At 46.3% G+C, this 15,401-nt stretch overlaps 1 protein-coding gene across 1 annotated transcript; it reads right to left on the bottom strand.

Annotated features, from left to right (window-relative positions):
• Positions 1-347: 347 nt before the first annotated feature.
• On the bottom strand, positions 348-8,751 carry LOC125111348 (uncharacterized). The gene is made up of 5 exons (XM_047753286.1): positions 8,435-8,751; positions 4,705-5,271; positions 4,503-4,554; positions 3,351-3,428; positions 348-739 (listed from the first exon to the last, which is right to left on the bottom strand). Exons 1-5 carry the CDS (start codon positions 8,749-8,751, stop codon positions 686-688), a joined length of 1,068 nt encoding a protein of 355 aa, XP_047609242.1. The 3' UTR covers positions 348-685.
• Between the last annotated feature and the right edge of the window lie 6,650 nt (positions 8,752-15,401).

The following is a 15,401-nucleotide window of genomic DNA, read 5'->3' as shown; positions in this document are numbered from 1 at the left end:
TAGTACAAGTAACATTAAATAGCCCTTGAATTTAAAAAGAAAATCAATATTAAATTAATACTATAAGTAACATAATAATTAAGAAAAAGTTGAACTGAATAATAGCTACACATCAAAATGTTCAAGACCCAAGTAAATAAGTCATTAAAGGAAATAAGAATGGTTAGATAATAACGACCTAAGCATTCAACTCAGAAAACAAACCCTTCCCCTCTAAAAAAAGGAGAAAACTTTAAAAAAGGACAAAACTGAAAGTAAAGATATAATAAATAGATGATGAAAAAATGCATATAGCCAAAAAGTGCTCTTAAAATTGCAATAAGTCAGATATGTGCAAGTCTGGTTTTTTTAGAAAAGATGATTATAAACAAAATACAGGGCAAAATGATGAAATAACTGCAAACATAAGATTTTAAAATAATACAAGGGTATTATGAACTATATGCAAATACATGTGAACATCTACATAAAAGGACAAATTCCTAGTGAAGTACAAATGCCAATATAAAAAATGCCAACACAGATCTTAAAAGTCACATAAAATTGGAGACCAGTAAGTATTCAGGAAAGCGAGACGGTGGCCAAGGTTCTTGCTCCTGTGATGATAACAATCGCAGCCAATGGTTAGGCCTGTTTGTCCAGCTCTGTGATGAGTTTTTCAAATGAATGAACTTCGCGAATCTTCTTAACAACCCGACATGGTAGGTTCTATTTCTCCTCTGGATCTGGTTACCTCGGGCTGCCTCACATAAGTAAAAAGTGGGAGAGACCGAAACAAGCGTAGGTAGTGGGTCCAGAGCTTGTGTTTTGAAATGCTGTACTAACAAAAGGGACGAAAATAATACATCCAACTTCTCACGGTTACTGTATGTAACTGTTACTCTTTTTGTCCAAAATAGAAATCACCACAGTGTTCATCTCTGGAATACTCCCAACATTTGAGCTCTCTTCCTTCCTTTTCCTTATCCTCGGTGAGTGAAAAAGAAAGCGTGAATTCCGCTTCCCTGCTAAGTAAATGCACTACATGTAGAAAAAGGCTCAAAAGGAAATACACTCTGATACGAAGCTGAGAATTGAGAAGCAGATCCGTGAAACAGGACAGCCCCCAAGTAACCTTTGTGTACGTGTGTGTGTGTGTGAAGAACTTAGTAATTTGGTATATGAAGTCAGCGGAGAAGGCAAATGCTACTAGAAAAATAAAATAACTAAGCAGGAAGCAGAGAGAGTAAGTTCTCCCATCATTTCTCACACTAAAATAAACAGCTGATGGATTGAAGAGTTAAACTTTTAAAACATTTGCAACTATAAAAAATTGAGGAGAATAAAAGTAATTATGTATTTGATTTGGGGATGTGGACGTGCTTTAAAAGTATAAAATTATACATATAAATAAAAAAATAAGATTTCACTTTATGCAAGTTTAAAAGTTCTATAAACAAAAGAGGTCCTTAAAAGGCAAGGCAGATAATAACCTAGAGAAATAATTACAGCATATAATTTTACATACAAAGAGCACCTTTTATCAAATGGGAACAAAAATTCAGCAGGAAAAAAGGTAGTGTAATGTTGAGTCAGCTTATCAAAGAAGGGATGCAAATAACCAATAACCATATGTTTAAAATGATCAATCCTAGTAAAGACTTAAAGGATGCAATTCAAGGCTAAATTTAAAAAATAATATTCGGAGTGCCACTGTGGTGCAGAGGAAATGAATCCAACTAGGAACCATGAGGTTGAGGGTTCGATCCCTGGCCTTGCTCAGTGGGTTAAGGTGTTGCTGTGAGCTGTGGTGTAGGTCGCAGATGTGGCTCGGATTCTGCATGGCTGTGGTGTAGGCCAGTGGCTACAGCTTCAATTAGACCCTTAGCCTGGGAACCTCCATATGCCACTGGTGCGGCCCTAAAGAGCAAAATAATCAAATAAATATAAAATCAAAGATCGTTGTAATTCTCACTTAAAATTAGAAAAAAATTAAAAATAATATTCAATGCTAGTAAAGGTTCAGCAACAGAGGGTCACTCATCAAGTGGTTGTAGTAATTAGTTCACGCAGTAGTTTTGAAAAAGTTTTTCAAAAGCCTAAAACACCTTTATATTCTGTCACTCTGGTATCCTATTTCCCAGAGCACATCTTGAGGAAATTGAGACACAATTACTAAATTATCTATAAAAATAGTTATTAGAAGCTGTTTACAATAGCAAAATATTGATAAATACTTAACTTTTTCCCAATAAAAGAATTTAAAGCATGGAGTGGAAGACTATATAGTCACTTAAAACTCATGCCACCAAAACATACTTGGAAAAATGTCCATTTTATGTGTTAAGTGCAAAATACACATATACGAGCCATTCATACATTCAGCAAATATTCACAAATGCTCACCATATGGCAGGCATAGTTCTACACACCAGGAACGTTGCTGCTCTCTGGAGCCTATTTGTCTGATTCAAAACGTGTTATATATACTAATCTTCTTCTATATATATACATATGTATATCTTAAGTAAATGTGCATATTTGTACATATGTGTACTGGTATGCATACATGGTAGTATTTGTATGGATTAGTGAGTACGTATGTACATTATTAGATAAAAGACGAAGTAAATCCATCCGGATGTCAGCAACGGCTGCCTCTGGTTGGTGTGAGTGGTACACAGAGTAAGAAACCAGAGCCTCCGCAACGCGGCCTTTCCTCACCCACTCACACTTAGTCTCTCCTGCAACTGGCCTAGTTTCCTCGTTTGTCCCTCAGGTTCTGCCTGAGAAAAAATAATGGGCTTCCTGTCGGGAATGACATCTGCCAGTTCGCAATGATTTTACTCAAATCTGAATGCCTGTTCCTGTCTTTTGCTTAAAAGTGACACTTAATTTTGGAACTGTTTAATGTGTGATAATTTTAGAAATTCTTATTAACCTCATGTGGTTGATTTCCCCGAGGCGAAGGAAAGGCATTCTTTCCTTTGGCCACGTCCATAGCATGTGGACGTTCCTGGGCCAAGGATGGAACTGGAGCTGCAGGTGCCACACCTGTGGCGATGTCAGATCTTTCACCTGCTGTGTCACACAGCAGCTCCCAGGAAAGACATTCTCATGCTTATTTATCTCTGGTCACCAAGAGCAGTATGGATTATATAGCAGACCTAAGTGGCTGAATAAGTGGGAAAAATGTTAGGAAAGGGCCCTGGGCAGGAGGCAGGGCCTGCTGAAGAGGAGGCTCGAAAGCTTCTCAGGCGCATGAGGAACAGTTTCTATTCAGTCTGCTCCCTCCGTCCCCAAAGCCACTTCAGCTACTCCCACAGTCCATGGAGAAGTCGGGAGGGAAATGAGACAAGACGTCTACTCACCCGAGTCAGACTGTGAGGAAAGGCGTGACCCCTGCTTGCTCCTTTTTTGGGGAAGGGTGGAGGGTCGAGAAGGCTGAGCTGAGGGGGAAGAATAGAAGACCGGGCAAGACGTGAAATTTCCAAACTCACTACAATCCTCACGTACTAACTGGGTGTGAACTGCAAATGCCCTAGAAGGAGGTAAGAAAGAGCCCAAGAATATTTCTGTTCCCTTTTGAGGACCAGAAAGGAGCTGTAAGAATTGGCACTCAGGGAGCTCCCGCTGTGGCACAACGGGATAGGACTTTGCGTCTTGGGAGGCCTGGGACAGTTTCCATCCCCGGCCTGGCACAGTGGTTTGAGAATCTAGCATTCCTCAGGTGGCACCTGTGGCTCGGATCTGATCCCTGGCCCGGGAACTCCATGTACCACAGGACAGTTAAAAAAAAAAAAAAAATGAATTGGCCCTCAGGGCCTTATTTCTGATCATCTAGAAAAGTGAAATTTTAGTCTGGGCATACAAACACAGAATTTGATCTCACAGTCCCGCCCCTTCAGGGTTACAGATGCTTTCTATGTAATTTAGCTTCTCCGAGCCTCAAAAATCCCCTAGTTCATTATTAACAAGACCAATAAAAAAAATTACCAGAATAATAGCACACTTAAAATAGCTTCTTTCTAAAACTTTTTTTTTTTTTTGTATTTTGTCTTTTTAGGGCCTCACTTGAGGCATATAGAGGTTCCCAGGCTTGGGGTCTAATCGAAGCTATAGCTGCCAGCCTACACCACAGCCGCAGCAACACCAGATCGGGAGCCGCATACCTACACTACAGCTCACTGCAAGCTGGATCCTTAACCCACTGAGCAAGGCCAGGGATCGAACCCACAACCTCTTGGTTCCTGGTCGGATTCATTTCTGCTGCTCCACGGGGGGAACGCCTAAAATTATTTTTATTTCGTTCAATCAGTTAAGTAGAAAGTCAATGCTATCACCCTCCTCTCCTTAAAGCAGAAATGTTGGATTTACTATTAGATCAGAGCACAGAGCTTTAGCCAAAATTTCAGATCCAGGGCTCCCAGGACTTGGTCGTATTCTCAGCCCTGTCACCAACCGCTTGTAGACCTTTGAAAAAGACCAAACTTCTAGACCTCCCTGGGCCTCACTATCCTCACCTGTAAAACGGAGGCATGAGCCTCTCTGGTCCTCCCTTGCTGATCGCGGACCCTGGGGGAAGAGGATAAACAGTTAAGGGCCCTCTTTCTCTAGAAAGAAAAATGATTCCTAGGGTCCCAGGAGCAGGACAGGTTTGGGCTCCCCCTGCGAACCAAGGGGCCGCCAGAGTTTGTACGTCTGAAGCCCCAGATTCACACGTACAAACAGTTCTCCGGGAGCAGGATCCGCACGGCCTCTGCTCCAGCAGCGAAGACGCGAAGACTCGCGCGGCCTCTGTTGCGCATCCAGACCTCCGGCCCCAAGCACCCGGGGCCCGGGGCCCAAGCTGCTTCCGCCTCCTTGCTCCTCTTCTTCAGTTTTAACGTGGGGCGGGCGGCTGTGAAGGACCCACTTACAAAAGTGTCCGAAATTTCGTAGCCAGAGCGGCTTCTCGGCCCCTGGTCCTCCTTTTCTGCCCCGGTTCCTGGCACAGCTGTCCGCGCCCTGCTCGGTGCTCCCGAGTCCGCCTCACGTACGGAGCCTCTGGACAGGGACGGAGACCGGCCCAAGGACTGTCCCAGCAAACAACGGGCTGGACCGAAACCGACGCCCCAGGACGCGGAGTAGACACTCAGATCGTTCCCATGGAGACGGGAGGCGGGGCGGGAAAGGAGCGCGCCGGAGGACGTGGCTCCTGATTGGCCGGAGCGGTGGGGGGCGGAGTTTAGCCAGGCCTTAAACCTCAGCGGCGGGAGGACAGTGCTACCGCGCTCTGAGCTGAGGATGGGCCTGAGTCGAGCGTGGTACTAAAGGTAATGGAACGGTTCTAGGTGTTTTTAGGAAGCACATGGGGTTCGAGGGGGCCAAGGGGTTGGGGCGTCCGCTGTCCCGAACGCTCGGCGCAATGGGCATGCCACTAGCTCTGGCCTTGTCGTCGTCCTTAAATTCGAGGTTGGAGTTACACGGCCCCAAAGGGCTTTTCAAATTTCATTTTATGGTTGCCTGGGAACCACTTGTCTCCCGCTCAAGCACTGGTCGAGTGGGGCTTTCCTCCCTCCTCTCTTCCTGCCAAGCCCCAGGCATCCGTGCTACCATCTTTTTCTCTCGCCTGGATTATTGTAATAGCCTCTTAACTGGTCCCCTTTTGCCATTGCTGCTCCAATCCCCTTCATGAGGATCCTGAACGGTTCTCTCAAAATCTAATTGTGATTATTTGCTTTGCTTAAAAATCTCCATTGGCTCTGTCACTCATTCAGAGTAAAAAGCAAAGTTGGTGCATCGCCTTACGTGATCTCTCTCTCCTTGCCTTTCTCATCTAATTCCCTACCTCTCTGACCCCATATTTCATTATTCTGCCCCCTCTCCCCGCAGTAGCCATTCTGGCCTAACTGTTGTTCTTTAACTTGTCCTGTTTGTTTCCACCTCATTCCTTTCTTGCCTTCATGAGGTGTAGATTGATTGACCCATTCACTGTAGTAGGTGCTGGGACTACAACAGTGGACTAAATGGATAAAAATCTTTATCCATCATAGAGCCATTCTACTTGGTGGTGTGGGGTGGGGTGAGGAGAGAGTATCAGTAGTCAATGAACAAAATTATTTGTTGGGTGAGAGAGTCAAGATGCAAAAAAAAAAAAACAAAAACCAGAAAAACACAATTCAAATTGTGTAACTCAGTGTGTGTGTGTGATTGTGATTTTAATTATACAAGCATGGAGAGAAAAAATGCAAAAGGACACGTTCCAAACAGGGGATGTACTTAATATGGCTCATTTATTAGAGCTGAGATCAATGTGAGTAAAGAGAAGAAATTTGAGGGCCTATAGGTCTCTCAGACTCTTAGTACAAAAGGAGTTTCACGACTTTTATTTTCCCTCTGGGTTTGTGGGCGATCAGGGAAATGACAAGTTTTCTTATTTGACAAATATCCAAGCATTTTACCTTTTAGTAACACAGAGAAGTCATTTATAATATTATTTTCAGATGAACAGGACTATAATCACTCCTCATTTATGTTGGATGTGAAAGGTTACTTTGCAATGCTTTCAAAGGTCCAGGTGTCTTATGAGAGTATTCTCTACAAATAACACTTTCACATGTAAATGCGGATATAAATGGAATACCGTGGTAGCATCGTGAATATTTATGCAAGTCTCCTTACTGGACAGCAAAAAAAATCAATATTTTATTACTGTTTTCCACTTTGCACCTTATTAGATTAGTTTTATGAAGAAGAAGTGTGCCACTCGTTCCAGCTGCAAGTGTTTGTGGAGACACCTATGAAATTTTTCAGAGATCCCTTTTCCCTAGTAGAAGACTTGTATGTCAATTTTATTATTTAGCCTTTTAAGGAAAAAAGGCACGGAAAATTAAATTTTACTACAAGTATTAGAGGAACAATAGAATTTTAAAAATAATAATGCAATACAGGGCAAACATATTCTTCATAGGGGTTCCTTTTGGGGGAGAGCTAAATCAAAAAGAAACAAGAAAGACGGCACTAAAACACATGCTGTTATAAAACAAGCATTTACATAAAACTACATATGGTCAGATATACGCAAATTAAATAAAAATGAAAATGTCTAATTCATTTTTACTAAGGTACAGTTCTGGGAGCTTCAGTTTCTAAAACTGCTTCTTGAACCATCTCCTCAGTTTCTTTTTTTATGAAATGAATTCTCTTTCATGGTTTTATGAATGTATTAGGAATGGTTTCAGAACCAAAACCTTAACATTCATTGCTTCTCTTAAGATGTATGGACCTGCAAATATAATATTTAGCATGTCACATGAACAGCCATTAGACAGCCAATCCATAGAGTGGGCAGGAGTCAAACCAAGAAAATTGACCTTGTTTTTCTACCCCTCACAGTGTTGCTTATCCTTTTGAGTTAGCTTCTATATGAATCTTTATAAGCTAGGGCTCTTCAGTTCCCGTTGTGGCTCAGCAGAAGGGAATCTGACTAGTATGCATGAGGATGCAGGTTCGATCCCTGGCCTCAGTGGGTTAAGGATGTGGCGTTGCTGTGAGCTGTCGCGTAGGTCAAGGATTCGGCTGGGATCTGGTGTTGCTAAGGCGTAGGGCAGTGGCTACAGCTCCTATTCAACCCCTAGCCTGGGAATCTCCATATGCTTCAGGTGCAGCCCTAAAAAGACCAAATATATATATTGGGCTCTGGTTTCTAAGTGTGATTAGATTGTTGCATTCATTTTGCCAAGTAGATACCTGAGCCCTTAGAATCAGTTGCCTAAAGCATTACATTTGCTTAATGACAATGAATGCTGGCTCCTAATTTACCAACAAGGTTTAAAGCTCTCCATGAAGATTCCAGCTGGAGAAATGGTACCTTCAATGAGGTTATGGACAGCTCTAGAATCGCCCAAATCTTGCTGCTATGTCAGTAGGAAAAGATCTTTAGAATAGGTAACCCTGGGAAAAAGGAAGCCACCCTAATGGGACGCACTTTGCCCATGTGATGTGAGGTCTCTCATCCCAGAGTTAGATGATTCTAATTCCTGAAGCTGCTGGATTTATTTGGGGTCTAAGCCAACTCTGAGATCCCTGTCTTCAGGGGCCAAGGCCATAAATTCACACAGGGCAGTTCCAATCGGGTGGGACTGGGATGAAATGGCACTACCCATATGTCTACACAGAGTCCTGCTGACCCCGATGCTCAATTTGACTCAGATGTTCCTCAAATCTATCAGGTAGGCTGGAGCCCGAGAGCCTCTGCGCTGGCTATTTCCTGCCCCTGAAAGGCTCCCTCTCCAAGATACCTGCATGGCTCCTGCCCCGACCTCCTGCAAAGGTCACCTTGGCCGATTGCCTTCCTTTTCCACCAAAGAGAAACAGGTCTGACCCGCTAGCTCCCACCTGCCAGCCATAGGTCCCTTACCCCACTGTTTTCCTCCTGGCAGTGGTCACATCTGCTAACGCTGCAGTGGGTTACCTGTGCTCCTCCAACAGATTGTAAGGTCCAAGGTGGGGCGGGGCGGGAGGCGCGGGCAAAACTGCGGGTGATTCTTTCCCTGCCAGAAAAGGCCCAGGAAACCGCCAGGCACTAAGGAGGTGCTCAGCAATCATAGGGATTGTCGGCAGGATGAAGGAAGTGACGCTGCTCATCAGGAGTCCGCCGGCCTGGGACAGGTCTTCCGAAGTTGGGGTCCAACTCCCAGACGCCCTCTGCCCCAGCGGTTCCTGGTTGTCAGGAGGGAAGGAGGCAGCGGCCCCAGGCGTGTTGCACACCGAGGCTCCCACATTGAACATTGTATCTTCTCCCAGGAGCGATGCGCGCGAGAGCGCGGGCGCGGCCCGCGGGGGCGTGGGAGCGGCCCCTTGCCCGCGAGCCAATGGGGAGGGAGGTTCTGCGAGGTGGGCGGGGCGTGGCCGCCGCCCACGCGCCCCCCGCACTCGTTTGCCGCTCTCGCGGCGCTGGAGGCAGCGCCGGCAGAAAGGGTCAGAGGGAGGGTGCCCCGCTCTCCTCCAGCGGTAGGTGCGCTGGAGCCCTTGCTGTGTTCCTTTCCCTCTTTGGGTCTCGGCTTTCAGCGCTGGATTTGAACCTTCGCCCCCGGGGCTCACCGTGTGACCCAAGGTATGGACGGACCCTGTTCGCCTCTGCGTGTTTTGCCCGCTCGACACACAAAGTTAGATCCCATGAGAGCCTTTCCAGCGCCCGCACTCGGTGTGGACGACAAGGAAGGGCTGGGCGGGGAACTCGGGCAGGACCCCGGGGGGTGGGGAACGCGGGCGGGAGAGGCCACTTCCCCAGGTTCGAGTCCGCGGTCCCCTGGGGAGGCCGGGCGTCCAGGACTGGGGTGCACACGTGGGGAAGGGGTCTAGTTTGGGTAAAGACCTAATGTGGCCCCTAGTTGGCTTCGCGTGCGATGTTTCCTCGCGCTCCGGATGTCAGGTGGATGATGAGCCCCGCACTAGGAATCCTGAGGAATTCAGGCCCCAGCAGGTGTTTGTCCTTCGATGCAGGACGCCTCCCTCCACCTGTGCCCCGCAGTTTTTTCTGCACCCTGTGTCGCCTCCGAGCCTCTCTCTCTCCCAAAAACAAAGCGGCCAGCCTACAGCCTTGCAGTCTCTGAGCTTCTCGCTGGGAATTTCTCTCCTCCTCTAACTAGCAAAGTTCTGAGAAGGTAGCGCATGGATCACCCTCCTGGCGAGACTTCATCGCGCCCGCTCCTCCCCCAGCAGAGGCTTAAAACTGCTCCCTTCACAGAGTTTACACGGAGCTCACACCCGCCAAAGTCCAGTACAGTTCTCAGGGATTGGTTTCTTTTTCAGATTTGACGCGTTGATACTGCCTCTCTCACCTGTTCACAGTTCCAGTTATTTAAGGAATGCATTCTGATTAAAGAAAATTTGCCTGAATTGTCTTAAACCCCAACCCCAACCGTGGTTAACATTTTGGTATATTTTGTTTTCTATGCAGAGGTTTTCATTCCTTAGTGTAATCCTTGTATTCCTACCTACCATGTGCTCTTAACCGCGCACGTGTTGCCTATCGCTGTATGAGGAGATTGTTTTAATGGCCGAAAAATCAAATCAAGTGTGCGCCTCTTCTTATGCATTGATTTCATTAATCATAACCGAAATGTAATTTCTGGACAGTTATTTACTCTTCTTTTATGCACAAGACTTTCTGTATTTGGAATTCTTTCTATTGTGCAATTTCCTTGAGAGAGGTTACTGATTGAAAAGTCAGGCATGATTTTTTTTTTTCTTTTTGCTTTTTAGGAGCATACCCAGGGCATATGGAGGTTCCCAGGCTAGGGGTCAAATCGGAGCTACACCTGCTGGCCTACACCACAGCCACAGTAAGGCCAGATCTGAGCTGCATCTGCGACCTACACCACAGCTTAAGGCAACGCCAGATCCTTAACCCACTTGAGCAAGGCCAGGGATCACACCCACAAACTCACGGTTCCTAATCAGATTCGTTTCTGCTGCGCCATGACAGGAACTCCGAGGCATGATTTTTAAGTCCTCCATCGTTGTGGAATTGCAGGCTTTCCAAAAGTATAGCATTTACCATTCAGCCTAATGATATCTACTCCATTCCATTCTCATCATCCTATGGTAGTTTTTTTAAAGCTTGTTTTTGCAATCTTAATAAGTGTGGAGTGATATCACCTGGGTTGTATTAGTTTTGTTTGGTATCTGCTTAAGTTTGACCGCTTTCTAAAATATCAATTAGCCATCTCCTTCTCTATGAAGAGGTTGTTTGCAGTCATTTGCATTTAGCGCTTTGCTCATATATTTGTATTATGTTTTTCCGGTGAGATGAGCCTCTTTGAAAACAGGCTTTAGGGTGGCCTCTAACTCATAGAAGAGGGCGTTAAACATAAATGTGGGTCTTAGTAAGTGATCACCCAGTGATAAACCATATAAACCCATCGCCAGGTCCAGAAGTGGAATATTACCATTACTATAGGATGCTATATGATACTATACCTTACCGTACCATACCGTACTGTACTATATGATACAATTCTTTACTATATGATACCATACCATACCATACCACGCCATACTGTACTGTATGATACTATACTCTAGGATACTAGTTACTATTATGCTAACTACAGAATGCCCAAAACCCCAGGGGAAACTTCCCGATTACAAATTCTTCCCTCCTCCCCCCGACAGAGGTGACCCCAAGCCAGCCTTTGTGGTAGTCGCTGCCTTACCCCGGCCCATTTTAAAAATACGACTTTGCCATTTACACAGTGCCCATGGGCAGCATACTAGTTTGGTTTTCAATTTTTTAGTTTCGGTCTTCTTATAAGTGGAATCACACGGCGAATGCAACGGTTTGGGCCTCGACCGCTTTCACCAATGATGTTTGCGGGACTCACCCCGGCGGCGAGTCGCTGCAGACCAGGTATCGTCACGGCCGTGGGAGTTCGCTCTCTGGATTGGTCACTGTGTTTTGGTTCTACTGAAGGTTGACTCGGGTATTTTCCAGTGTCTAGGAGTCACCAGCAATGCTGCTGTGGCTGTTTTTGTTTGTCTCTTGGTATATACCTGCACACACACTTCTCTGAAGTATATTCTCAAGACTGCAACTGCCAGGCCATAGGGTATGGCCATATCCAATTAAAAATGAGCCTTTTATTTTAGATCTACAGGAAAAGAGTTCTCATCCAGGTCTCTTTATTGGATGGCAAAACAAGATGGGTAGTTTATTAGTGTTTTCTAATTTGCACCTTATGAGATTCGTTTAATGAAGAATTGTGCCTCTCCTTCCAGCAGCAAGGGTTTGTGGAGTCATCTATTTTCAGAGATACCTTTTCCCTAGTAGTTGTTACTTAAGGAGACTTGCATTTCAACTTTATCATTTGGCCTTTTAGGGAAAGAAGGCATGGAAAATTAAATTTTCCCAAAAGTAATAGGGAAAAGAGAAAGCAATTTTTTAATATTGCAATAAGGTGGAAGCATGTTCTTCACAGGGGTTCCTTTTAGTGGGAGAGCTAAGTCAAATTAAAAACAAAAAGATTGCTTATTATAAAACAAGCATTTATGTAAAATTAAATATGGTCCAGTATATGTAAATTAAATAAACATGAAAATGTCGAATTCATTTTTACTGAGCTATGGTCCTCAGAGCTTCAGCTTCTAAAACCCATTACCCAATTTTCCCTGTTTTTACCACCTTGTCTTCCTGTAGTTTATTTGCAACAACTGCGGTAGTTAATTAAGCCTCTTAATTCACACGTGGTTCCGCTTTCACCCTGGTTTTCCTAGTATTCTTTCTACTCCAGATCCTCTCCAGGACACTATGTGTGTTCAGCTGTTTTGTGTCCCTGGTCCCCTCTGGCTGGGGACAGTTTCTCAGTCATCCCTTGTTTTGATGACCTCGACCGCTTTGAGGGGTGCGGGTCAGGTATTTCGTCACGTTTCACTTTGGGTTTGGCCCGTGCTGGGACTGTGGCTTTGGGGGACGACTATCACAGGGGTGGCATGCCAGTCTCATCAGTGGTGCCCTACTGTCAGCCACGCCTTTTGACTGATGCTCTTAGCCTTGCTGGCCGGGCTCAGGCAGTGTTGGTCAGGTTTCTCCACGTGGTGAACCAGGAAGCGCGGCTCCCGCTGCTGGAGAAGGGAACAGCTGCGTAAAGCATCTGGAATTCTCCGGCAGATGCCGCTTCTCCCCATGTGTTTATTCATTCCGTCCTTCGTCTGTATCAGTATGTGGACTTCGGGATGTTTGCTTTACCCTGGAGGTTATAATCCGGTTGGCTTCTGTGTCTCTTGACATACCTCATTCTTTGCCTTTCTGGTGCAAAAAGAAGCTCTGGGCTTGGCTTGTAGTCCAGCCCCAGCCCCCGAATGGGTCGTTTCTCCAAGGGGCCCCTTGGAGAACGGTGCTAGAAATCAAGGTCCAGGTCGGAGTACCCCCCAACTTCAGGGTTAATGCCAGGGGTTCCAAAGTGGTTTCACTAATGGACACTTGAGCCCTATTTCTTTCTCTTTTTTTTTTTTTGGTTCTTTGTTGTTTGTTTTGTTTTGTTTTGTTGGCCCACCCTCAGTGTGCGGAAGTTCCTGAGCCAGAGATGGAACCTGAGCCACAGCAGCGACCCAAGCCGCTGCATTGACGGCGCCAGGTCCTTAACCCACTGCGCCACAAGAGAACTCCTACACGTCAAGGCTTCGTTTGTCAAGTTCCCTAGAAACATCGGCTGTTTGGGTTTCTCTTTTGTGTTTGAATTCCTAAGGCAAAGAGGTTTTAATGTCCACATAGTTAACAGTATAATTCCTAACTCCATCCTGACTCTCCACCGTGTCCCTCACTGGGCCCAGGCTGCTAAGTTCCTCCTCTCCCGAGGCGTCACGAATACGCTCTGCTCTCCCCTCTCTGGTTTGAAGTAGTAACAACTTACTGATTTAGGAGTTCCCGTCATGGCTCAGCAGCATGAATCTGACTAGTATCCATGAGGACGCAGGTTCTACCCTGGCCTTGCTTAGTGGGTTAAGGCTCGGGCATTGCTGTGAGCTGTGGCGTAGGTCGCAGAAGTAGCCTGGATCCCAAGTTGCTCTGGCTGTGGTGTAGGCAAGCGGCTACAGCTCCAATTCGACCCCTTGCCTGGGAACCTCCATATGCTGCGGGTGTAGCCCTAAAAGACAAAAAAAAAAGAAAAAAGAAAAAAAGAAAGAAAGAAAATTACTGATTTATTGTATCTGAGATTTATTCTGTGAGGTGCTAATTTTTGTCTAAATGGCTTATAAGTTGTCCTCATAACCTACACTGAATGTTTGCCTCCCAATTATGATATTTTTTGCTTCCATACATTAAAAGCTCACGGGAATGCTTTTTTCTTAGATTTGTTTTGGTAATATCATGGAGACAGACAGCTGATGAGTTGTGTCAGCAGCGGTGGAGGATAAGGCTTTGGACTTGGGGTCACCCTTTGGGGACACTTGGCCACGTCTGAAGACCTTTGGTTTGTCACCCATGTGGGGATGGGGGTTCTAGTTGCATATGTGGCGGGCAGAGGCTAGGGATGCCCTCAACATCCGTCAGTCCACTTAACCCCAAATGGGGAAGCGTCTGGCAAGAGATGCTCGTAGGTGAGGTCGAGAAGCTGCTGTGGGAGATTCTAAGGGGCAGGAATGGGGGGGGTTGTCCCTTTTGCGAGATGAGATGTAATCCCTTCTCCACGACCTTTGCACCGCCACCTCCTGTGGACATGCAGCCCCCTTGCTTTGTGTTCTGGAACCGCTGGAGCTCGGAGGAGTGTCGTCCTGTCCTCAGAGGGCTGCCTCTAGCCCGGTGTTGAGCACGGGGCCAGCTCTCAGAGGGTGGCCACACGGGTGTCATTTACTCTGAATTCCCGGAGGCTGGGACAATAAAGGGACGTTGAAAGGCGGGTCATGCCTGTGGAAAGAGAAGGAGCTTCGTAGTCCGAGAAGCTGCTTGCCAATGCTGCATCCTGGGCAGGCTTCTTACTTCCTGAGCCCCTCTATCTATAAAACGTGGAGAAAAACCAAGCTGTTGGGACTGGACGCACGTTTCATAAAGAGCCCGTCACAGCAGATCCTCAGCAAAAATGCTACGTATTAACATGTACTGAAGGAATGATTTATTTTGAACAAATATCCTCTCGCTACTGTAGGTGGTGAAATTTTACACCCATAAATTTGCAAATGAAAATAAATCCTGGACTTCCATTTGCGTTCAGAACATTCTGGAATTTACGAATGCCCTCCTATACGAGGAGCACCACCAGACGTATCTTCCTCTTCCCAAAAATATAAACAAAAGACCACAAGTGAAAAAACCACGTTCCTTCAAGAACAACACAGAACCTCTGGGAAGGGGACCGAAGCAGATTGTACTGTCTGTGAGAATTGCAGGTCTCACGGAATAGAAGCCCCGTAGGATGCTGACCTTGGAGATCTGGGCACAAAGGGGCCCCTCGAAAGGCAGGAAGAAAATGAAGGCCACGTAGGCTATTACGGGAGCCCAGGGGAGGCGGAAATCAAGAATTGAGGCCTTGTGGAAACAGCAGGCGCCTGGGCAGCGCAGCCTGTCAGCAGGGTGCAGGCGTTGTCTTCTAGTCCTTGCACAGGTGGGTGCTGCTGTTTCTTCCTACCTGCGGATGTGCACGGCGAATCCCCCCAAATGCCTGCCTGTTGGGTTTTGTGACAGGGTGACCCGTGGCAGGCGTTATCCCCGTGGACGTGCGGGAGCCCGCGTTGGACGGCACCTGGGAAACGTGTGGCGGAGTGAGGACATTGGACTCCGAAGACGATGCGGGGGCTGCGAAGAAAAGGGACGTTCGCAAAAGGCAGACGTGGACGCGGGCGTGTTTCAGTGCTGCTGAGACCACCTAGAGGACAGGGAGACGTTGAGGCTGGAGAAGGGGCCGTGTGGGGTGGGGGGGGTTAGGGCCCCAGCAGTTCCTGAT

This window comes from Phacochoerus africanus, chromosome 11 (genome assembly GCF_016906955.1).
Source record: "Phacochoerus africanus isolate WHEZ1 chromosome 11, ROS_Pafr_v1, whole genome shotgun sequence".
NCBI lineage: Eukaryota > Metazoa > Chordata > Mammalia > Artiodactyla > Suidae > Phacochoerus > Phacochoerus africanus.
Note: the sequence above shows the minus strand (reverse complement) of the source record. Positions and strands in the feature narration are given on the sequence as shown.